The sequence below is a fragment of the Anticarsia gemmatalis genome, chromosome 26, assembly GCF_050436995.1.
Source record: "Anticarsia gemmatalis isolate Benzon Research Colony breed Stoneville strain chromosome 26, ilAntGemm2 primary, whole genome shotgun sequence".
NCBI lineage: Eukaryota > Metazoa > Arthropoda > Insecta > Lepidoptera > Erebidae > Anticarsia > Anticarsia gemmatalis.
This window is the reverse complement of record NC_134770.1, coordinates 8057913-8084737: the sequence shown is the minus strand read 5'-3', so window position 1 is coordinate 8084737 and position 26825 is coordinate 8057913. Positions and strand designations below refer to the sequence as shown.

Genomic DNA, 26825 nt, shown 5'->3' with positions numbered 1-26825 from the left:
TAATCATAATAATGCGTCTCTAGTACCGGAATAGGAACGCTCTCGACTCACGAGAAGCTTTTGGACGCGATGTATAGGTGCCTGGTATCTCAGTAATGTGCGAATAAAACTTTCCGAGGTAATTTCACCTCTTCTGTAAAATTTCTAAGGGTTAAACCAAATAGCGTTGCATCGACGCATTGCAAAAACGACTTTACATAGCAACGTAAAGTCTATAAATAAGTGCTGCAATATTACCAATGCGTCGACGCGTAGCCTCGCGGCGCGAGACTCAACGTCTACCCTCACTTAGTCTATGCAGTTTAGTTTGAAATTAACGATACTTTTACTTAGGTACAATACCGACGTTAGAGTTGCATGTAGAAGTACCGACAGTTTTCTTATTGTCGCGTTACGTCATGCCGGCATCGGCTATACTTGTTAATAAAACTGTTATATGTTAATAATTAGCTGTATCCATCTTCCCGGTTGAAATTAGTGTGTGTTTATTTCATTTAAAAAGCTTCTCGTACTGTCGTAGTGTAAGTGATGATCAGTGGGTAGGATTTTAGTCTGATGTAGTTCTATCTAGTGGTTATATTTAGGAACATAGTGAGTGCTTGGTTCATTGTGAGTGTAATTCCCGTAAGGATATAATATTTGGGTGAATAGGTGCTTCGAGAAAGGTGAGTTTTAATTATATTATACTACCCACGACATAATTACAACCATACAACGTCGTAGAGAGCCTTGGCGCGCACGATTTGTCTAGATTCTAACAAAATAAGACTATGTATTTCTAAAATGAAGTAGCTGTATCAAACAGGCCACCGTCACCTGCAAAAACTTGCGGGTCACTGATATCCTTGATTTGAAAGTTTGTATAACTCCGTGAGCCGCGAGGCATACAAGGGCCGCCTTTTATACTAAATTGCTTCTCTTCCGACTACGGTAGAGTCTTCTTTCAGTCTCAACGGGTGCAGGTAAATACTAATATTTTACATGGAGCGACTGCCTATCTGATCTCCACAACCCAGTAACCTAGGTTATAACACAATACCCCTGCGTAAAACTGATTGTCAGACTAGTTGTTGAACTTTAGGAAATGTAATAAAATACCAAAAAATATTCATAGAAATTATTTATTTATAATTGCATTTTCATCTTCGTAAACAATAATTAAAAATTAAACTTATAATTACATTTATTTACAAAAATATCACAGTTATATTTAAGAAACGGAAGACATTCGGTTTCCAATAAAATAATTTCACATAATTTGAAAAATATTATTCACTGCTGACTGTAAGAGGTTTGATTCTAATATTTGAAAACTCCATTCATTTTAAATATTTTAATCAACAAAGGCACATAGTGAAAAATCAAGATTGTTACAAAAATCGGCTTTAGCGATATCGGTTTTCAGGTGTGCTTCCTGAGTAGAGTAAAGTAGGTACTGTCCTGTACCTGCATGCAAATTCAGTTAACATAATATATGATCATAGGGTCGCCCCCTATTATATGAGAACAATAATGTAAACTACAAAACATAGATAATTTTTTGTGACTGCCTACACTCTTGATTGTAAAAGGCATGAAGTTAAGGATGGTTTATCGCCATCAAAACAGGCTAGATTTTTTCGAATCCAGCCGTGACAAATATTTGTATGATGAGCACGAGTATTTGTTCTGAGTCTGGTTGTGAATGTATCTATATAAGTACGTTTATCAGTTATTTGGTTACCATAGTACAAGCTCTGCTTAGTTAGGAATCAAATGACCGTGAGTGAGTTGTCCAATATTATGTCAGATTTAAGATTAACCGGTAAATACGGGCATTAGTCATATAAGACTGCAGTCACATGACAGTGTTATTGAATTATCCCACGGGTGGGCAAAGGTCTAGCGATTATGACCACGATAATAATAATTACTGAAACATTGCCAGACGGACACGTAACTCACTATAATTATGTATTTTATTAATTATTTGCATAAGATACTTTATTACAATACATTCAAAAGGTTTTGACTTCCTCCGCAGCGCAGTGGTTTAGGTCGCCTCGCTGATACTACTGCGTCGGGAGGTCTGGGATACGATTCCCACACGGAACAATTATTTGTGCGATTCACAAATGATTGTTTCGGGTCTGCTTGTACATTGTTTGTATGTTTATGAAAGTCCCCGCGACACAAGAGCAAGTTCTTAGTGCGGGAATTGTCTTTAAATAATAATAGTAGGTACGTTAAAATCACCAAAATTGCAATTTTAAAAGAGTTACTATACTTTAAATTTTCAAATATTACATCGGCATTTTGAAAGATGACTGAAACATAAGCGCGATTTCATAACCGCAACCAGTTGCAAAACGGAATATTTTTTAAAAACTGAATAAAACAAGTAAGAGAATGAAGTATAGTTAATTCAAATTCAAGCTACAATACATAAAATGTATGAAAAAAGCCGTAATAATTCCACATACGTGAGTTAACTAATGTTCCTATATACATAGAAACATCGTGTAACTTTGTCATCAGAACATTATGTACTAAGTTTAATGGCTTCATTTTATCGACTATTGCAGCATATACACATATACAAGTAAATAATTGTATATATAGACGATTATATAATACTTTCAAACCAATAAACTGACTTTACAATGTTTTCTGAATCCAACTTATTTCAAAACTAACTTAATCTATAATTATGTACAATTTTATACAAGAATCATTAGAATATTATTTACAAAAATACTTATGCCACCAAAAACATTCTGTAAAAACTCAAGTCTCGCAGCTTAGTCTTTCTGGCGTAAAAAGTGGTGAGATCTATATAATACCAAGTCGATTAATCTATTTCGTCTCTACTTAAAGGACCTTCTGTCTTAAGTTATTACACAAGTTATTATATGCCAATATTAAAAATATTTTACGTTTAAAATAAATAGACCGACCTGGCCATCGCATGATTTGTATGTATTGCACTACACAGCACGACGAGAAGTTAATGCTTCTGAAATTTTAATGGCGAATTTGTGTTTTTATGCGATGACCAAGTCGATCTATTTGTTTTAAACGTAAAATATTTTTAATATTGGCATGATAATAACTTGTGTAATAACTTAAGACAGAAGGTCCTTTAAGTAGAGACGAAATAGATTAATCGACTTGGTATTATATAGATCTCACCACTTTTTACGCCAGAAAGACTAAGCTGCGAGACTTGAGTTTTTACAGAATGTTTTTGGTGGCATCTCACTTCTTTTTGTAGAACGAACATAAGTCCAATTTGTATGGAAAGACGTTTTTTCCTATAATTCAACATATTTTCCTATGGGAATGTTGTTTAGTTTCATGGGCTAAACACCCTTACCCACCCTCTATCCACTCCCGTCGTGTCTCATATAGTAGGTACCTATCTACCTATTATTTATTATTTTCTACAGTAATAATGAATCACTAACTGCAAATGTAACTTTGTAATCTTATACATTTATATGGGATTACAAAGTTATTGTTGCAGTTAGTGTATTTAAAAAACTGGACCGAAATTAGAAAATATTTAATTTTTCTCATGATAAGGACACTAAACCCTATTTGTATTCTAAATTTTAAGCTTCTAAGTCTGCTAGAAGTACCTTAGACTTTTGATGATCGGTGAGTCAGTGAGTCAGTGAATCAGTGAGTGACAAAATTCAAAATTTTAACAAGTTGTCATTCTTAAACTACTGGTTCAAATTGACTGAAATTTCAAATATACCGTGTTAATACAATGACTGATTAGTTGCTGAAAATTCAGGCTTCTTGTTTTATCCACAACGAAATTATAGGGGGGTCGAAAATAGCCCGAATTGCTTCGAGAAAAGATGGTACGGCCGTGCCACTTTTTTTTGCTCGACTTGCGGGGGCACTGCCGTGCCCCCAGATTAATTAACTAAAATTATATGTTAAAAATAAGACTGGTCTTTTTAAAACGATAATTTGAACAACAAAAATTTTTAAATTTGCTTTTACATTAATTATTCATGACCCATTTTTACGGAAATTATTTATCATCAAATTGTCAAGTTAGAAAAATATTATAGAAAATTTTATGTACATCAAAAATTTCATAATTATTTTTCAAGACAGTTTAAACTTTTTTGAAATATCGAATTTAATTCTTTTACCATAATGCCACCGTAATTTAACAAGTGCTTAAACAACAAAAAATATTCAAGTACCACTCAAAATTTACTATGATTTCTGTACACAAAATTTCAAACTCAATCATAATAACTTCAAAATATCGTTTCAAAGACCAGCCAAACATAACTCTAAATCAATATATACAATATAAACCTTCCAATGAATCAGTAGAAGTCATACTGTCCTCTCCCGAAGTACACGTAGTCTGAGCACCACTTCCTGGCTTGAAGGTCGGTGGAACAGCAGGCGGGGTACGCGAGTTTAGACTTTGTTAACTTGGCACATCGCTGGCAGAGGTCTAGCAGTTCATCCTGGAACAATAGAGAAGATTTATGAGCCATAAATATTATTGGACAACTCACACACGGTCATAATAATATGATTCTAAAGTTCTGAGTAGAGCTCGTAGAAGCATCCAAACAACTAAGAAACATACCAATATGCTCCTAAATTCATACTTATATAGAAACATTAACAACTTAATTCAGAACAGATACTCATGCTCATCACACAAATATTTGTCCTGGGTGGATTCGAACCCACCAAACACGGCGCTACGGTTATTGCGCGAGGTGACCGCGTTAACCACTGCGCCAAACGTTAATCCACCAGTTTAATCTTGACTTCATAGTATATTTTCGTATCATTACGCAGATAGGAAGAAAGGTTAGACTGATTATACGCAGATGCAAGCTCATGTCCATCTAATAAAAAATACCGTGATAAAAGTAAAAAAATTGTACAAGATTTTAAATGAAGATCGAAGTTTATAAGCGGTTTTTTCAATAGTCCCGTATTAAGAACTTAATAATGACTATTTCAGAGCAAGTAGTAACAGATACAGGTCTAGATCTTGTACAATATTTTGTTCAAAGACACAATCAGGCCGGAAAGCATTTGTTCGTAGAAAATTTACTCCACGTGGGACTCAAGCGAAAGCGCAATGTTAGCACATACATCATTATTATAAGTTACCTTGCTACTTCTACAGGCAACTAATTAAAAACATAATTAATTATCTCAACACAACTATCTCCAATATCGTCTAGGCACGGGTCTCCATGATAACGAGAGGTCAACACAGTTCAATCATGATCAAATGCGGATTTACGCACCGTTGGCTATTCTATACAAGTTGATATTTCGCTGATTGACCTAAAAATGTTAATCACTACTTATTAGGAAAGACCCCTGACTGCATGAAAACAAAACTTCGGTAGATTCATCACGCTATTTCATTAAGTTCTAAGCTTTATTTGAATGAAATTTGAATTTTCTAAACCTAGTATTTCGGAAAATACGAAGGCAAAAATCTATAAAGTTATCAAACATCGAGTTTGTTATAAAATTTCGGATTGATTCGGATAAACTAGAAAAATACTGAAAAAAATTTCAAGCACCTCTACTATTGCGTGGAGAGATCCTGGGCCATTTGGTCTTATTGGTCGTGTCGGTTATCCGTCTCACCGAGTTATGACAGTAAAGGAATAGAGAGTGTAACTGTGTATTGTGCACACACTTGGACACTATTAATAAAGTCTTGCCCCATTGGCCGGTTTTAATAAAATTGGCCGTGGTAGCCGTTTATCGGCTAAGGGAAAATTATTAACATTTTCAAGAGCCATGTTTCTAAGTGTAACATATAATACCAAAACATTATTTGTTTACATTCAGTGATAAATTCGGCAGGAAATATCTTACCCAACGACAATTATCTGTCGCAAAGTAATTTATAACAAAAAATATTTACAAATCCAAATAAATCTTCAGACGAGAGGTCAAACAGATTGCAATCATTCGTCTTTATTATCAAACAATGACTTGCAAAAATGTGATGCGAAATTTGAGCGAAAAGTGATTGTGATGATAAATTTCATAACTAGGTTATGTATATTTTGTTCAATTATAATTTATGTGTTTATTAGCGACCCGCCCCAACTTCTTTTCCGAGAAATCACTTTGCAATTATCACATGTAAAACTTCCTATTTATTATGTATTAATAAAATACGAGCATTACGTGTTTGATATATTTATTGACAGAGAATGCCAAATCGTTATATGATTAATATATGGCATCATTGGCATCTACCATAGAGTAGAAGGAGTTTAGGTGGAGTTTAGGTTCACCACATTTCTCCCCTCCTAACCTCTTAGCTGTTCTGAATATAAGATGCAGCCAACACCTGGTTGAGGTGTCGGCGCCAGACATCACCGTTGTCGGTGCGGATCTCGTAATGAAGTCGGCCTAGACGTCTTGTGATAGTACCAAACTGCCAACGGTGCGAAGCACTCGTGTAGTCACGGGCCTGTACACGTTCGCCGACTTCCAACTGTCTGACCTTGATCTCTTGATGTTTTGATGTAGTTTCCTTATGGGTGTTTAGAAACATGCAGTGTAATGCTGTTCGAACTTCTCTTCCAAACATTAACTGATAAGGTGTCTGACCATTCAAGTTTGGTGTCCGTCTGAGGCGAGTTTTTACCATAACAAGTTTCTCTTGAAGATTACCCCTTTCTCCCTCTAAGCTTCGTAAGATTCTCTTGACTGTTTGTACGTATCGTTCAGCTTGTCCATTGGTTGCAGGGTGGTATGGAGCAGAGGTTTTGTGCGAAATCATACAGTCTTTTAGAAATTTTTCGAACTCTCCCGATACGAATTGTCGGCCATTGTCTGAGACAAGGAGTAGAGGTGTTCCATAGGTGCAAAATAGTTCTTTCAATTTTTGGATGCACCAAGAGCTTGTCGTTGATTTAGTAGGTATAATCTCTGTCCATTTCGAAAATGCGTCTACAACTATTAAAAGATAGTATCCGTAAACAGGTCCGGCAAAATCAATATGAAGCCTTTGCCAGGGGCCCTTTGGGTGTTCCCAGTGGTGTAGTGGTGCTTTCTCTGGTTCATTTTGTTGTAATCTACATGTTCTACAGGACTTAACTTTTGTTTCGATATCATTGTCAATTCCTTTCCAGTATACAAAACTGCGGGCCAGTAGCTTCATTTTCACAATGCCCGGGTGACCGAGGTGTAGTTCGTCCAGCACTCGTTCGCGTAATGTTTTTGGGATTAAGACTCGCGTTCCTCTTAGTATACATCCATCTTGTAAAGTAAATTCATTATCATTGTAACCGAGCGTTTTAAGTGATCGGCCAGTTTGTAATGCGAGTACTAATGGTGTATAATCGGAATCAATACTTGTCTCTTTCGCTATGATATTTGGGTTGACATCAATGGTATGTATTTGTTGAAGTTGAAAGCTGTAATTCTGGTCCATTTTGTTTGCCTTTGTGTTTTCTACTGGGAACCTGGATAGGTAATCTGCATTTGAGTTGTTAGGCGAAGTTCTGTATTCAATGTTGTAGTCAAATCCAGATAAGAAATGAGCGTAGTGGAATAATCGCATTGTACTCATTGCTGGTAACGTTTGATGTGGGTGGAAAATTATTGTCAGTGGTTTATGGTCTGTCACTAGGATAAATTTTCTACCGTAACAATAATAAAAGAACTTCTTCAATCCCCAGTATATGGCAGTAGCTTCTTTGTCAATTTGGCTGTACTTCTTCTCGCTATCTGATAGTGTTCTGGAAGCGAATGCTATCGGTCTTTCTGATCCATCTGGGAGTCTATGTGACAGTACTGCTCCGATTCCCAGTGGAGATGCGTCTGTTGCAAGAACCAAGGGCCTCTTGGGATCAAAATGTATAAGTACTCTTTCGCTTAGAATTTCTTTTTTAATGTGTATAAAGCTCTGTTCGCATTCTGTAGACCATCGAAAACTAGATTCTTTCTTGAGTAAGTTGTTCAGTGGATTCGTGATCGATGATAGGTTGGGTATAAATTTGTTGTAAAAATTTGCCATTCCAAGAAATGTCCTCAATTCTGCGGTGTTGACTGGGCGTTCTGTTTTAATTATTGCGTTAATCTTTTCTCTGTTTTTGTGTAGACCTTCTTTGTCGATAGTGTGTCCCAAATAGTCGATGCTTGTTTTGAAAAAAGTGGCACTTATTTTTGTTTACTCGTAGGTTACTTTCTTTTAGTTTGTCTAACACGAGCTTAAGTCTCTGTAGTAATTGTTCTTTGTTGATGCCTTGAATGATGATGTCATCAAAGAAACATTTTACACCTTCGAGATCTTGAAGGAGTTTATCCATAAATTTCTGCCAAAGGCTCGGCGCGACCTTAACGCCGAACATTAGGCGGTTCACCTTAAAAGTGCCTCGATGCGTACTTAGTGTTTGTAGCATTGCGCTTTCTTCATCCATTGTCATGTTGAGATATGCCTGGGTGATGTCGAGTGTACAGAATAGTTTACCTCCGTTCATCTCTGCAAATATATCTTCTATCATAGGTATTGGATATTGTTCATCTTGTATGACTTTATTTAGTGTAACTTTATAATCAGCGCACAATCGGATACTCCCATTCGGTTTGACAACTGGTACCACTGGAGTACCCCAATCAGAGTGGTCGACTTTCGTGATGACACCCTGTTTGCATAGTCGCTCGATCTCTTCATCCACTTTGGTTTTTAAAGCGTACGGTATTCTACGTGGTTTGATAAAAATTGGTCTTGTGTTTTCTTGTAGATTTAGGTGTCCTCTGTAATTGGGTATTTCGCCTAAGTCGGATCGAAATACTGATGTCTTGTAAAGTTCCAAAAGCTGGTCTAATTCTAGATTTTCTGATTGCTGTAAAGTTTTTATATCTGCTAAATTTAGAGTTTCGAGTTCTTTCATCCAACTCCGGCCAAAAACGGGGTCAACGTTGTTGTTGATGAGGTATAATTTACCGTGGAATTCTTTTCCTTGGCATCTGCATTGAACGTATGCAACACCTGCAGGTTCGATTACTTCGCCGGTATATGTTTTGAGTTTTATATTAGTTTTAAAGATTCTTTTGCCGATTTTCAATTTTCTGTAGTCTCGTAATGACATAGAAGTAAGTGTGGCTCCAGTGTCAAATTCCATTTTTATCTTAGCATGTTCAATGTGTACCGTTATCATGTATTTTTCGGATGTTTCACCAGATATAACATTAATATCATTCCATTCATCATCATCGCTTATCGCTGAGTCGTTTAATTGATTTATATCCGGTGTAGTCTTACTGGGCTTCGCATCTGAGCGCCGTTGTAGACACACACTAGCTAAGTGTCCGACCTTCTTGCATTTATAGCATGTTATGTTTATAGCGCTACATTTCTTGGTTTCGTGATTTAAACCACAGCGGAAACATTTCCCTTTTAAATCTCTTAGTGTGATTCCTCTAAAAGGAGATTTTTTTGAATTATTGTAGGAATCAGTGGAAATTTTATTGATATTGTCACTACTTGGTTGTTCATTCGGAAGCATTGATGTATTTTCTGCTTTACTCATTTCAATAGATGTTGCAATCTGTGTCAGGTGTTTAAATGTACATACTGTTCGGTCTTGTAAAATTTTTGTACGTGCGTCGCTATCTTTCAATCCTCTTATGAGTTGAAGAGATAAAAAGCTTTCTGAAATGTTTTTCTGGCAGTGTTGACATTTAAATTCGCAGTTGGTAGTGAGCTTTTTTAAATCTGCGGCGTATTGCGCTACTGTTTCATCCGATTTTTGAGTTCTCGATATAAATTTATGTTGTAGAACCCATTTGCTAGGTTTTGGGTCTAAGTAGTCGTCAAGTGTTTCAGTAATTTCGTTAAATGTCTTATTCAATGGTTCGTCTGGTGCTATTAAATCACATAATTTTTCATGGAGTTCTGGTGATAATGTAGACAGAAGAATATTTGTCTTCATGTGGGGCTCAGTAATTTCATTAAGTCTAAAGTACACTTCCAGACGTTTTTTAAAGTTATTGAACGTTTCTGATTCATGTAAAGGATTAAATTGTATTTTTGGTATAATCTTATGGTATTGGTATATTCTATGTTGGTCTTCCTGTCGCTGACCTTGAATAATGGTTTTTTTTGTTAAAAGTTTTGATACTAAAATAGTGTGAAGTTCTTCGAATTCGTAGCCGTAATTTTGTTCGTGTAAATACGCTGTTTCATCGTTATCATCTATGGTTTTGTTTTCTATCTTCTCTTGTAACTCTCGCAGTGCTGTTATGGTGTCCTTCAAGGCTGCGGAGCGAGCGGTGATGTCCTCGTCAGACATCGTCGCCCTCTGCTCGATGTAGGTATCGAGTCTGGTGAGCATCCCACGTAGGGTGCTCCGTTTTTTACGTAGCTTTTCCATTTAGGTTCAGTTTTTTCCTCGTCGCCAATATTATGTATTAATAAAATACGAGCATTACGTGTTTGATATATTTATTGACAGAGAATGCCAAATCGTTATATGATTAATATATGGCATCTACCATAGAGTAGAAGGAGTTTAGGTGGAGTTTAGGTTCACCACACTATTGAATCCCTCTATCTATAAAAAAACTGCATCAAAATCCGTTGTGTAGTTTTAAAGATCTAAACATACATAGGGACAGACGCGAAAAGTGACTGCGTTATACTATGTATTGATAAGTAAGTGCGGTACTTTAAATGACTGAAGTTTTGTAAGGATCGTACCAAGTGGCGTTCTTCGGTATCTCTCTCCTATGGAATAAGGCGTCATATTACGTATGTTTGTCTGTATGTTTAAAGAGAATTCATTAACCGCTTATCAAAATATACGAGACATGTCTAAGAGGTTATTGTCACGCGAAATTTTGGACAATCACCTCAAATGATAAGAAGTTTGAGTCATCATGAAGTATATTTAATTAGTTAAAATTCTGTACTTTATCTACCAGTACATTTTGTTGTTAACTGCAGCATTATATAAAACAAATTAGATTACATGTAAATATTGAATTAAAAATAAGCCTAGCCTTTCTTCCAACTGTGTTGGAGACGGCTCCCGTCTCACCGGATGCAGCTGAATACCAGTATTTACATGGAGCGACTGCCTATCGGACCTCCACAACCCAGTTACCTGGGTTATAACATGATACCTTTAAGTAAGATCTAGGGTCATCAATACGAACATGAACAAGAAAAGATAGATGAACACAATTTTTTTTCAACAAAGATAAGGATTTCCTTCCTAAAAAATATATTATCTCACGGGGACTTTTTTTAGCTAGACACCGAGCTCCAACTACCGATTAGTATTAAAGTACAAAGTACGAACAAAACCACGACTCATACAAAATTGCTTATTAACACGATAGATAGCAACTAATGTGATAATTAATACTAATAGAAAATCGCCTTATAGAAAGGCAATATTGATAAAATTACTATTTTTGGCATAAATATGACAAAAAATACTTTGTAGCTCAGGTAAGGTGCGTAGTAACCGGTGGTCCTGTATGACAAGATGTATGGATGTGAAAAAAAAGGGAATTTTGTAAGGATCGTACCTACTAAGTGGCGTTCTTTGGTCTTTTATGACTGCCTCCGTGGCGCAGTGGTTTAGCTCGCCTCGTCGCTACCATTGCGTCAGAAGGTCGCGGATTCGATTCCCATACGGAATAATTATTTGAGCGATTCACAATAAGTTGTTTTGGGTCTGGTTGTACTCTGTATCCGTTGTTTGTATGTTTGTAAAAACCCCTGAGACACAAGAGCAATCTTTAGTGCAGGAATGGAGAATGTTAACAAATTTGGATTATTAGCTCTCCATATTCTCAGTTAAAAATAAAAAATACTAGTGAAAGAATTACTTTGATACGTCAATTAGTTTCCGATTTATAAGTAAAACAAGTTGTAACCGTGCGAGTCGGTGTGACGTCATTGTACATTACGCTTAGTCTGGCTCACATAGTCTTTTTTAATAATATTTACTATTATTACACTTTAAATGTAATAAGCAGACGAAAACACAACAAAATACTGCATAAGCTATTACATCTACGGCTGGAGACTTGATATTAAGCGAGACGCGGCCCGCGCGGCATGGTGTAGTATGACGTCACGCTGTTAGCGGGACTCGATATTTTTTGAAACTTTGAATGCTTGCAAAATCAAAACTACTTGGTATTTTTGACTGAAACAAAAACGAGTTTGCATGTACATGTACAGGCTTTACTGAGTCAAAATTTCAAGCGATTTGGCATACCTAGTAACATTCTCCATTGTCTTTTTTTGCTACCCCTATGAAATAAGACTTGAACAATGTATGTATGCATGTATGTAGGTACTGTTTGTACTTACGTCTGTATGACAACCAGCAGACTCTGTGAAGACTCCGCTGTTAGATGAAAGCCATGGAGGCCGGGCGTTCGATTCCCGGACGAGCACCGTCAGAAGTACTACCAGGAGGATAAAGAGTACCGTGCCTTTCTGTAGACAAAATAAATAATATTTTAAAACCAAACGGCAAATATTAACAAGTACTGTAACTGCCTCTGTTGTCTGGCCGGTAGTACATATTACGATGGACGACAACTAATCACGAAACTCAGGTTTGTATTCCAAGTCGAAAAAAGTGTTAATAGTAGTAACATTAAGGTCCATATGCATGACAATAGGCTTGCTCCAATACACGGAACTAATATTGTTAATGGCGAAAATATCTCTCCTTTCTGCTTAAATTATTTATACATCAATTCATTATGGCTTAGTCGCATTTGGACATATTCGCTGAATGCCTCCTTTCCTATTCCTCAAAATTTTATCCTGATGTCCTCAAAAATGTCCCTGGACACCGAACAACCTATTTGTAAAAGAATTTATTCACAAAAACACCAAATGTTAAAATGTAATTGTATTTTAACATCTGCTGTTAAATTCAAAGCCGCAAGTACAACTTACTCATTCAATATGTACCTAGTATAAGTACTTAGATATTAGCGAGTACCTAGGCCAGTGTAAGTACATAACAGTCTTATCAAAGTACTCAATGCAGTGCGTAAACAAGGAATACTACTCTCAAATTTAGGTTACAAATACTAATTATTAATCGATAACGACATCTTTGGACCACTGACCCAAATTGTTATTGCAAAAACCCCTTTATTAATAATATTTAGTGATGTACCGACTGTGATTGATTGACTAAGCGACTGGGCGATTAATCGGCTGTAATGAAGCCGACTAGTCGATCTATCGGAAGTAAGGAAGCCGATTAGTCCGACAAGCCGATAGTTTGTTGGGGTGGGTAGCTTTCTTAAAGTACCTATTTAAAAAAAACTCCTTACGAGTGCTTGTTTTAATCTGAAAAAGAATTGATTAATAATAGATATGATTCTTTTCTTAGGTCTTACATTGTCTAAAGGTTGTAAAGATTCATTTTTAACCTGTTTTATTTTGAATTAGGAAGCTTAATCTTGTTTTTCTGGCATATGTGTACATGATTTATCGAGAATCAAACATAATTAAATATAAATTTTATAAAAAAATTACAAACAAAGCGGGAAGCCGAATAATCGACCATCCTATTTGGCATATACCGACTAGTCGTCGACCACAAAATGTGAGCGGCTTGACCGACTAGTCGCAAACTAGTCGGCACATCTCTCACAATATAAATTATCAATGTTTACACAAAATGTTTCTACTATGTCTATTATCATGTTTACTCCTGTATTGTTACAAAATTATTTTCTTGACCCCAATTCGGACCAGAGTACAATAATTGACGTCACACAATGACCCATGGGTACAGTCATAGGCACATACAAAGTGTAACGCAAACACTGCCGAATACTAAAATTGGTGTTAGTGATCGGGATTTTGAAAATAATGGCATTAAAATTACGCGTTGTTGTTTTTTTTTTTTAATTCTCATGTATGTTTTAATCATCAATAAAATTGTCATGCGAAAATCTACGTGAACTACCTCTTTTTTACGAGAAAAAGCAATATTTTTCCTTGAGTAAAGCTGCTAAGCTGCTAAAACGGAACCACTTTCCAACTCACTATAATGTTGGTATAGGTTATGTATGTAATAAATACAATAGTTAAACTGTATATTACGAAAGACAGAATTATAGTCAAAACTTCGCAATAATTTTACAGTTTCATTGATAACATTTATTTCGAAAATGTGTCAATGTGTCAATATTTATGCTCATAACTGTACTATTGACCTATATTGTTAAGTATCAATTGTTTATGAAAATACTTTATTGTTTTAGATAAAATTACAAAATGTGATCTCGATTGATAACAGGTCGTTTAGAGGTTATCTCAGATCTTTATGTGGTCGTTGTGTTATGGGTCAATTTAATTGTAATAACGTTTCGACAATAATAAACAAACAATTGTTGGGTAAATAAAAATTAAAATGTATGATAATACTTATCAGAAGTGATATGATATTGATAGGCCTAAAGCATGCGCTTTCCACGCAAGTGGTCGATGGTTCGAACCCGAGGCAATACACAATTTACAGTTTTAAAATTATAGCATTACGTTAATATTGTCACTTGTTGGCAGTTCCTCGCATGACCAATTATTGTATCAACAACATTGTAAATCTTTTGGCGATTGAAAGAGTGGCTGTGAGTTTCTTTCTAGCTCTTCTCATAAGGTTTTACCCCCTTTCCGAGCTAGTGGTAGATTCAGTAATAGTAACGACTCGCATAAGTGTCAATATTTGACATAGATGAATAAATGATTTGATATTGATTTTGAAAGGTGAAGAAAAACACCATGATGAAACCTTGCATGAAAATTCTTTAAAACAGTTCTTGAAGGAATAAAGTCCCCAATCTGCACTAGACCAGTTTGGTGAACATTCTTGTCTGTCCGTCTGTCTGTCACCAGCCTGTATCTCTTGAATCAAAATAGCTAGACAGTAGATTTTTTTACAAGTAATGTATTTCTGTTACCGTTGATAACAAACATTTATCAGTTATTCATTTTACTCAGCCGCATAATTGTTTTGACAGCAACAATGTAAAAATTTTTACTTTTTTTGGTAGTATTTCAGAGAATACTACTATTACAGAGAATACTGGTATCTTAAATGATGATGGAACTCTTTTTTATGTGTCTTGTTTTAAGCAGTGATACCTGAGTGCTCTAAGCACCTTTCACGCAAAAGGTCATTGGTTCGAACCTGAGACAACACACAAATGAGTTTTTAAGTGTGTCAATATGATCGTTTACTAACTGATTTCGGTAAGAATTGGTATCTATGAATTGGATATAGAAACCGAAGTAACGATACAATTTGAGATAGTTAGTAAACAGTGGCTAGATAAGACATTGCAAATGGCTGTATAAGAGTGTATACGAGGTTCAGGCTATTACTAATCTGCTTTTGAGTGCTATTGGTAGTTTATTATGCGAATGTAGTTCATCGGTCTGTGATAGGGCCAAAAATTTAAACTTGAGGTTTGTCGTCAAGAAAGGCTTAGCGAATTTCCAGCAGTTAAGAAATTGTAGACCTCGTGCCTACTTGAGCAAGTAAAGCCGTCGATCTTGCGCCTGACCTCACACAGATTGTGTCGACTAACCGTCCTACCGAGCTATGAGAGTGAAAGAATAGAGAGTGTACCTGTGTATTGTGCACACACTTGGACACTATAAACAAAGTCCTGCACAGTTGACTAGTTTTGAAAAGTCATTGGTGTGTCGCCTCGGGTACGAACCCTCGATCACTTGCGTGGGATGTTCATACTTTTACCATTCGGCTATCACTGCTCATAGTAATTAAAATACATAATTAACAAGTTGACTTATCTATTTCACAATTTGCTAATAAAAGGTGAAATAACAAATATTGACTTATTGCGTATTTTACGTAATCAAAGTTTAAAGTATTTGTTAGTGAATAACAAATGTCGTTCAACTTATTATTGTTTATAATGATTTTTATTTGAAGGAAAGTCGTTTTAAATAAATAAAGGTAGTTTAATGGACGTGACCCGGTTGTTTTTAATTAAAATTCCTACACAGAAGTACTCAACCAATTACTACTAATATTACAAATGTGAAAGTGTCTGTCTGTCACTTCATTTGCTTAAACCACGAACTCGATTTACATGTATGTACAAAGATAGTTTTAAAGTATAGTCAGGATACTAACAATAATATGGACTCATGTCTGAATTATTAAGGAATTTGATACTTTATAATTACGAGAGCAACTTGCAAATGTGACTTTTTGTTTATGGAGATATTTCAACGAATTTGGTATCAAATGAAAGGTCTAAGACTAAAACTATTTTATCCGTTTGAATGATATAAATCGGTTCACAGGTTTAGGACATATGAAGAATATAAAATAGTAAAAATGTAAACAAACCAAAACAGGTAGCAACGATGCGGCGAGCCGACGACCCTAGCGTCATAGGTAACGCGTTACTCTACGCCAGACAGTGACAGAGTTACGCGTTAAAAGAGAGCGGGAATACTTAGGTGAATATGTCGTTAGGTACGCAGCGCTTATACGAGCTGAATTAGACTTTATTGCTTAGCAGCAAGAGTCGTTATTTCTATAAATTGTTACGGGGAGTGCGTGTTCTGTACTATAGTACTTATTATTCTGTGGTATAGTAAGATATAGGATAGTTTTTATGTCGGAAATCCTACGGGAATGGTAATTACGGCGGTAATAAGCCAAATGAATATAAAATCACGCCTGTTATACCCAAAGGTGTAGGCAGAGATATTATGCAAGACACCTACGTTTCGCCATTAGCAATGTTAGTCTAATGTAATAAGGGAGCGATCCTTTTACCATTTACCGGGCACGTAACCAAACTTTGCACTAATTTGAAAAGACCAATAATATTTTGCCCGGGAATCGAACCCGACACCTCACGATCAGCAGTCGGATACACTACCGACTGCATCACAGAGGCAGTCAAAAGAGAATATTAAGAAAAATTAAGTCTATAGGAAATATAATTTTTTATATAAAAATTTATCACATCAATGTACCTATGTATGTACAATTTTACCTGTCGAAAAATCACAGTCTATTTATTTACATAATCAAAGTGTCATATATTAATTAATCATTATAATCGCAATAATCTTTATTAATTATATCTTGTTTTACATCCGTCATAACATTCTGTTTATTTGTTGATATATCTTATCTTAGTCTGTCCAATACCTAGAAAATATTGTATCGATTTCGATGAAAATAACGCTATTTTTATGTGACAACCTGATCCGCGCGGCATATAATTTAAGTTAGCAATAAGATGCTTGATTTGTAATGCAACGGGTCTCAATAGCGATTAAAAATTAAAGGTTAGTTATAACAACTAGTTATTGTTCTAATTACGGCAAAATGATGATGGGAAAATAATATATTTTCATGGACATAGTATTTTTTATTCTTGCAAAGTATAAATTCACGCGCAAACCTAATGCCGAATTTCAGTACCATACATTGCTGTTTTCCGGCATTATCTCACATCTAAAATAACGTCAGTTAGTCTACTACAAAATAAATATAACAAACCAATGCAAATCCATAACTAAATAGAAAAAAAAAACGTTTCAAAACTCATCAAAGTTTTGTTAGAACGTAAAAAGTTTACACCTTCGCTCGATAGATGGCGTTGTGCCTTTCGGCTGAATCGCGCTATGGTTTCGTTACGCGGCGGGGTATATAAACTCCGAGCGCCGAGTGACCGTTAACAAACATTCAGACAAACAAATAGTCGTACCCGCGACTTCGTTTGCGTCAAAACTAATCGGATCAGTAGTTTTACCAGTTTTTGGATAATTGCTGAGGGTTAAACCTCAGCGATTGATTATACTTGAAATAGTGACTAACTAAAAATATAGGTTATTTTAAATTTTAAATAACAAACTTCTGTAGTCTGACGGAACACGTAACACTAAAAGCCAGGCCACATTATACTGCTCTTCAGTACCGCGATTCTTTACAACTATCGAGTATCGGCTACCGACTCGCTATCAAGAAATTTTGTATTAAAAAATTGATCAGCGCCCCTAGCGGATTTTTGCAACAACTATGTTCTTCAATGGCGCCATTCCCACCAAACATTCATCATAAATTATATTATTTGCTGGAGCATACTTATGGGGAATTCGAATTTCGAAATAAAATATTCTTTCCAGTTTTAATTTTAATAAATCATTTAAATAATTTGTATTAGATAAATTTATTAAGACGAGGTGAACCAGGTACAAAGTACAACCAGAACCAAAACAATTATTTGTGGATTGCACAATTAATTGTTTCGTGTGGGAATCAAACCCGATGCAATGTTCAATTCTATTATAGCAATAGGCGTATTTTACGGACTATCACAAATATTGAAACACACCTTCGGGTTTAGCCGTGATATTATATGTAAATCAATATTATCATTCTTATCTATATAACCTACGTAATAGACATAATAATCTATTTTAAATCGTATTCATATTTTATTCTATAATATTTGTTAGTTCATAATCTTATTAAAGGCTAATATTATCGTATTATCATGAAAATTACACATTATTACGTGTAGGAATGTTATAGATTTCATTTGATATGACTTACTGATTTCACGTGCATTGCGACATATTATCACTCGTCCAAATCGGTTTAGTAGTTTAGATAGATACATGTTACGGACAAACGATTTTTTTTTATTTATTCTATTATTAAATAAATAAGAATATTTTGAAGATACCTATTACATAATAATATACTTACACAAACATGAAATAATACCTTTTTTCCCGTAGGGATAGGCAGGGACCAAATAACAATTACATTATTTCATTATTATAATATTAATATAGATTTATTTTCTTGAAACAAAGTCTAATGCAGCAACCGTCTGTCTATCTTTTCTTGATAAGCCCGAAAACAGCTGATTGCATTTTTTTGCAAATACAAAAAAATCTCAAAGTAATTTTCAATTATAGGAAGAAGGATTCATTACGAAGGTTTTAATGTGTATTATGTATAAGCCAACCAAACCTCGGAGAACTTTACCCATCAGTGGGACAGTAATGAGTTAATTTATATTTAAAGTAGGTATGATTTATTATGATTTTGTCAATATTGATATTATTATAATCAAGATTGATTATGATAACAAAATCACGCACAATTATTAAAATAGTCTATTGAATAGTTACATTTAGGATTGCGTTATTCAGATAACGCAGTTTAATTTTTTTATGTGTTTGGGGATTGATAGCAGGGTACATAATCGCTTAAGTTTAAGTTTGTGGGGTCGCCACCCTTGTTCCCCGGCCCAACTCCCTTTTTACAAGAGTGCAGCTGGGGTAGCAACCCCACAATATTTGGCCTATATTTAACACTAGCTGACTCGCTCAACTTCGCTTGCGTCACATAAGAGAGAATGAGCCATATTTTCCCCCGTTTTTGTAACATTTTTTACTGTTTCTCTGCTCCTGTTGGTCGTAGCGTGATGTTATATAGCCTATAGCCTTCCTCAAAAATTGGCTATCCAACAATAAAATATTTTTTCAATTCGCACCAGTAGTTTTTGAGATTAGCGCGTTCAAACAAACATACAAACTCTTCAGCTTTATAATAGTACTAGCTGACCCGCGCAACTTCGCTTGCGTCCGATTAGAGAGAATGGGCGAAATTTTTCCCCGTTTTTGTAACATTTTTTACTGGTACTCTGCTCCTTTTGGTCGTAGCGTGATGATATATAGCCTATGTCCTTTCTCGGGTATCAAAGTATCTGCATACCAAATTTCATGCAAATTGGTTCAGTAGTTTAGGCGTAATTGAGTAGCAGACAGACAGACAGACAGACAGAGTTACTTTCGCATTTATAATATTAGTATGGATTAGTATTAGTATAGATTTCAATGAACTAAAAAACAATTTTGTTCGCTCCGTTCCGTAATTAAGACTTTACCTCCTACCGGAAGACCGACATTTCATAACAGAGATTTAATTCGCTATACAGATAAACTTAAATTTAAAAGATAACCGGCACATATCAGTATGTTATCAGCAACTTAGACGAAACTATCTAACGGATGTGAACAAGATAAAAGATAAATACATGTTAATATGAAGTTTATGAACATTTCTGATTTTAATATCGACATTTTATCAGATTTGTTTTTGTCGTTATTTTAAGCTTTGAAATAGAAACGATTGATTTTAAAATAGATTTATCATTTATGCGGAGTTAATAGTCACGTAGACTTTGTATTTTATTAAAATTTTTGATTGATATCAACGATTATAGGGGACTTTTTATAAAAAAAAATATTCCGAATTGTCACTGCCGTGGCGCAGTGGTTGATATCGATTCGCCACTACCATTGCGTCGAGGAGTCGTCTATTCGATTCCCACATGGAATAATATTTGCGTCCACAGATAGTGGTTTTGGGTCTGGTTGTATTTTGTGTCCGTTGTTCATAGTTATGTCTGTAAAAGTATCTGCAACACAAGTGCAATTCTTAGAGTGGGAGTCTTATAAAGAAAAAAATATTCTGTTTTAATATAGTAATATTATACAGAGGAAGGATTTGTATATGTAAGTATGTTTGTTATTCTTTCACGCTAAAACTACTCAACGGATTTTCTTTAAATTTAGTACACATATAGATTTCTTGCGATGACCTGAGGTCTACTTATTTATTTATTTATACTATAATTAGAACGGCCAGGCCAATTACACTAATTACAAAGTAATACTAAAACAACGATGTACTTACATAAAAATTAAAAAACAAAACCTACAGTAATAAATCTTTACAATAAGCTAAAAAATATAACAAATAACAATCACATTATTTTACTATCACGCGTTCTTCTCACAATACTCCAAACATACCGACAAAATCACGCTACACTTCTACATACTCCCAGTCGGTCTCTGGCGCTGTCGGTAGCGTAACCAACAGCTGATCATGAGGGCCTAGGTTCTTTGGGATAACGGGCGTGATATATAATATATATGTCTCTATGTTTGTTGTCACTCCTATAAATCTCTCATTCTGTAAGGAGAGATATACGAAGGACGGTAATGGGTTAAATAAATAAACATTCAATTGGTCCCAGTCTTCAATTGTCAGTTTAAACTAAGTATATCTATTGGATAAAACCGCTTTGAGAAGGTTTTATCAGTTTAATCCGATTTATGATAACCGGTACGGAAATGAAATTACTAGATATCAAATAACCGATACTAGCTTATATAAAGAAAATGTAGATTTCAAGAAATAAATAAATTATAAATATAATTTTCGGGTCGGGCAAAGTGTCCGAATTATATAATTATACTAGCTGACTCGCGCAACTTCGCTTGCGTCACATAAGAGAGAATGGGTCATAATTTCCCCGTTTTTGTAACATTTTTTGTTGCTATTCCGCTCCCATTACTTGGAGCTTGATGTTATGTAACTTAAAGCCTTCCTCGATAAATCAATCAAAACAACACAAAAATATTTTTTCAATTCGAATCAGTAGTTCTGAGATTAGTGCGTTCAAACAAACAAACAAACAAATTCTTCAGCTTTATAATATTAGTCTTTTTTAATTTATATTAGAATATTTCTCAATAGTAAGCCCGGAGTTTGGAATCGTACCTGGTAAAAGACAATATTACTAATGGCGAAACGTGATTAGATTTTATTTATTTACACCTTTGCCGTTAAGAGCGTTATATCATGTATGTATAATGTATATATATTTACTGTCTTAACTGTGCATTTCTTAAAATAAAAATCTTAATACCATCGAGGACATTGCACGCATATAATGCGAGATTTGGCATAATTAGAGTTCATCTACAGTGCAGAGAGATAAATAAAAATACATACAAAAATTATAAATGTAGGTCAAATTTTGACTACTTAATGACGCTGAGTTAATTTTAGGAAGATTTTTGAGTTTATTATTTGCAGATAATAATATTTTTATCGTTATCTGTATAATATGCGAAAATAATTTGATGACATCAATCAAATTAAAATTTCTACGAAGGATATTTTAACTTCAAGTTTGTTTGTTTGTTGTTGTAAAATACGACTATAGAATCCGTTATTATTGATCTATTATAACTATTGTTTGTCCCGTAACTGTCCCACTGCTGGGCAAGGGTCTCTTCCCGAGCTAGGAAAGGGTAAGGCCTTGAGTCCACCACGCCTAGCCAAGCCAATTATGTGATGGGGACTTTGCATGCCCTCAAGAAATGTATTAAACAAATTTTAAGGTATGCAAGGTTACCACGATAATTAAAAAAATAGGAACTTAGGTATTTAATTTAGTTTAAAAAAATGGTCGTTTCATCACTTAGAAAGTAGCGACCCCGCGGTACCTGAGTGCTCCAGGGGGAAGTCACCCTTCCTCATCTCCGGCTTGCCTTAGTTGGCTGGTCGGAGTGAAAACTGACGAGGAAGCGGTCCCCCGCCTCTGGCTTGCCTTCATTGGCCGTCCAGAGTGGAGTCGCGAGAGCAGAGCTCCCACTCTGTTCGGAGGACGGATGCTGAGCGTAAGTGGCTAGTGGGCCAGTGATGCCGGACCCTCAGGGAGCAAGTGATCTGAGTTTAACGTCCAGCAAGGCCTCTCCGTCCTTCAGCCGCTCACGTCCCTGTTGCCCCCTTGTTGCATTCTGAGCGACTAGTTTGGGGGGCCCAGTTTGTGAGTTGGCGAGTCTCCGCCTGCCATTTATACGTGTTTTACATTGTTATAGGCAGGCGCCATAGTCCCCGTAGATACATAGTTTTTCAGTCCATCAGCACCCCATCCCAATAGCCCGAGTAGTTTTTTTCCCATTCGTTTTGCCATAGTCCCACACAGTCCGGTGACTGTCCTTGGGTGCATTTTATAGTGTAGACAGGGATGGTCACCGGAGTGTGTAACCATACATATTTTGAAAGATTAAAGTTGTCTAAAATGGGCCTCTACGTGTTGGCTTCGGCCCCACGCATGCCTTCTAAATGTCCGGGACTCTATAGTCCCGAGATATACAAAGGACATACATAATAATAATAATATCTTTATTCAGTACAGTCAAACATAATTACAATGATTTCATAAACTTTACATTAGTTGTACTTTAGGAACAATAAATTGAGGTCAAAACAACCGACTCCTAAACTATACTCTTTAAAATATAGCTTGATTAAAATGACAGTTCTAAGCAAAACAAATAACACAACTTTGTAGTGACGTCTAACGAGTATTACAAATTGAAACACGAAAAATCTGTCTTGTCTAGCATTATAAATATTTTTTAAATACAGATTCTCAATAAGAAATCAGAATAATTCAATACAATCAGCCTTTAAACTAAAATAAGTACTATTTTCTATAGTCTTAAAAATAAACCTAATAATTTTCAACGTCTCTACAAGGTTACGTCATGTTGCAAAAATTTTAGTGAGGAGACACAATTGATAAAAGTAAATCAATTGATTAATCGTTAATCGCAAAGTACACTTTGATACTATTTGTGACCAAGAATTAATAATTAATCTCCAAGATTGTTCCAGCGATTCTGATGATAGCGATGAGGATGATACTGATTTAGGATGCGCACCATTAACTGAGCATCCTATATTACTATCATCCTCATCCCTATCATCAGAATTGCACCATTAACTGAATAAATTAATTTTATATTTAACTGTTTTCATTGTTTTATTTAATTGATCCTCATTAATACTAAACTAGGAGAGGTCTGCGTGCGGTGTTCAAAGTAGGGCTGGTTGTCCTATACTAATTTGCCAAATAATAAGATATACAACAACAATTCGTAAAAAGCAAATTCGAAAATAATTGAATCGAATATAATTATTTTAGATTCGATTTTTTCGCTATCGATTTTGATCAATACTTTACAACCCTAGTCAAAACAGTTTGACATCTGTCATTCTAATCAAGCTATATTTTAAAGAGTATAGGTGGGAAACCTGTATCTTAGGAGTCGTTCGTGATTCCTCCGATTGACTAATATATTTATAACTATGTTGCAGTTTAAGTATCAGCGAGCTATATTAATATAAAAATAACATTTACAAAAACATGTTTTATGTAGCAACTTTTAACAGATTTTCTGTTTCAGCATAACTAAGTTTTTGTAACCATTTAGCGATTTTATTTTTATTAACATGACTGGTCTGGTTATAAATAGGGATTTTCTTATGTATAATATCGTATAGGCGAGCACTTTGAACTGAGAATTGACGTCCCGCCAGCGCAGTGCGATGGGGGACCCTGTCACAGACTGAGCTGCCAGGCCGTCTTTGTGCAATGCTCCGATCAAAAGTTAGCATTGAGTGGCGTCTTAAAATTGTACGTAGTATATATAGTTGTCTCACAGTGAGTACACCTGTATCCGCGTAAAGCAATTCAGTAGAATAGAGCCTGCGCTTAAAGAACATGACTTTGAGGATCGCCCGTTGAGCACGCTCAAGGTGAAGGAGGATTGTTTTGCAAATAATAGTCGGTACCCAAAAAAAGTTTTAAATAAATACTCAATTACTGCAATCATATTAATATTTTGTCGCCAACTGATTAAGCATTAAAAGGTAAAATAACAAATGAAACTTATCTACTTAGTCAATGCTATTTTATGCACATCATGCATTACAGTACTATCTGCATTCTTTATAAAAATACTTGGACTTTGGACTCCCAAGGGTCTTCTCTCAAAATTAGATAGATTATTCACCCGTACCCCCTTCCCGACTTCGAATCGCCCGTAGATTATTTTTTCTTTTATTTTCGTAATATTTTCTATGTTTATCTATCTATATAAATATGTATTAGGTCGGGGAAAAAGTGTTTTCGCATTATAGTATGTATGAACTGGTAATAAAATTTTTGGCTTCAAGAACCACAAATGAGTACACGGTTCATTAGGTTTCTTTCAGTGAGCTCGTGAGGTAAAATATCGAGCTTTTTTGCGTACAGAAAAGATTTTATTACAAGTTCATACATACTATTGTGCGAAAAAACTTTTTCCCCGACCTAATATTTAGAAGTATACAAGTATGTTTATCAGTTATTTGGTTACCATAGTACAAGCTCTGCTTAGTTTGGAATCAAATTACCGTGTGTTGTCCAATGATATTTATTTTCCAAAAGGTTTCATCCTATTTCTATTTACTTTTGACAATTTTTAAAGGCTTTAGCGCTGGACTATAACGAAATGTCCTACTTGCCGATACTCGGCGACCAGTTTAATTAAAACCAGCCTACTGTGCAGGACTTTGTTTATAGTGTCCAAGTGTCTGCATAATATACCGGTACACTCTCTATTCTATCTCATAGTTTGGTGGGACGGATAACCGACACGACCAGTGAGAGGTCAGGCGCAGGACCGACGGCTTTACGTACTCTCCGGTGTCTACAACCTCAACTTTCTAACTCCGAGAAATTTGCTAAACATTGAGCTGACAAAAAAATATTTTTTTGGTCTGATTGGGGATTCGATCTTTACACCTCCGCAATGCATGTAAGGTGAATGATTGTAACCAAAATACATTCATAACACGCGTGTCATATCGCATGTATAAAATAATTTTAATTAAGATCTCCACCTTTTTAATTTAGAATTAGATAACATTTGTAAATCTTAGAATAACTAATACTAGCTTTTACCCGCGACTTCGTCCGCTACCTTAATTTTCCCATGGAAACGCGTCATTTTCCCGGGGTAAAAAGTAGCTTATGTCCTTTCTCAGGTATCAAAATATCTCCATACCAAATTTCATGCAAATTGGTTCAGTAGTTTAGGCGTGACTGAGTAACAGACGGAGTTACATTCGCATTTATAATATTAGTATGGATATTAAGTTTAACCAAAGTGTTTGACCAATAAAGCGAATGTTGTGTTAACCTTTAATTCAAAAGTATACACAAAATGTATAAAAAAAATGTTACAGTATAAATATATAAGTTGGTAAGCCTGAACAAATAATTTAAAAAATATACACTGGACTAGGTTTCGGCATTAACAATGTTAGTCCCATGTAATAGGGGGCGAGATTGTTACTGATGAAAATAGATACAATAGTTGCAACATATTGAATTAATTATCACGTGCTTTTGCTAAGTCAAAAGGTTAATAAATTTAATTGATTTTCAACTTTTAATTAATTGATTCATCATGTGATAGATATCAATACCTGTTTATTTATAAATAGTGTTGCATAAATATTAATTTATAGCCGGTTTTAACGCTGAATAAGTGTTGGTTAGGTTATCAAATGAAATATAGACGGAATATTACCCGTTAGATAGATTAACCGGGACATATTCATAGGTAAATAACAACTGGTCCAAAGAGTCGTTAGTCGTCTCTCAAATAAATTACTGTGCAATTAACGTGCGTGATTATTATTTATTTGAAACTATTATCAAAGTTATTTACCTTAATAAAAATAATAAAAACAAAAAAATATATTAATAGTAGTTACTACAAAAAAATATGTTGATACAATAATTGTCCTCAAATCATATTTACCGAGGACATAAACAAAAAAATAATTTGGTTGTTGCTTAGCAACATAATAATACCAACGAAAAAAATAAAATAAAAAAATACTCACCGAAAACATTTTCACAGTCATTCCAAATCCAAATCACCACAAAAAAAAAACAAAACAATTCCAAATTTAAACCGAAAAAAAAAACAAATGAAGGTAGTCTATTTTTAAAACGATTTTAAATTCGAATAATTTGACAGTTATATTTTCGTAAAACAAATATGGCGTTGTTTTCACGATGTATTTTTTAGTTCCGCGACAAGCGTATCGTTCCGC

At 35.0% G+C, this 26825-nt stretch overlaps 1 protein-coding gene across 1 annotated transcript; it reads right to left on the bottom strand.

The window, feature by feature from the left end:
- Positions 1-1111: 1111 nt before the first annotated feature.
- On the bottom strand, positions 1112-26825 carry LOC142984272 (uncharacterized). Its single transcript, XM_076131752.1, has 3 exons — positions 26613-26825; positions 12344-12472; positions 1112-4481 (listed from the first exon to the last, which is right to left on the bottom strand). The coding sequence occupies exons 1-3, from the start codon at positions 26631-26633 to the stop codon at positions 4335-4337; spliced, it is 297 nt and encodes a 98-aa protein (XP_075987867.1). The 5' UTR covers positions 26634-26825; the 3' UTR covers positions 1112-4334.

What these genes read in the sequence shown, in the direction of transcription:
- LOC142984272 (XM_076131752.1), bottom strand. Translation starts at nt 26,633, where the DNA reads ATGACTGTGAAAATGTTTTCG. An exon ending in TGACTGTGAAAATGTTTTCG is followed by an intron (nt 12,473 to 26,612) that starts GTGAGTATTTTT and finishes TTTTGTCTACAG; the next exon opens with AAAGGCACGGTACTCTTTAT. An exon ending in CTGCTGGTTGTCATACAGAC is followed by an intron (nt 4,482 to 12,343) that starts GTAAGTACAAAC and finishes CTATTGTTCCAG; the next exon opens with GATGAACTGCTAGACCTCTG.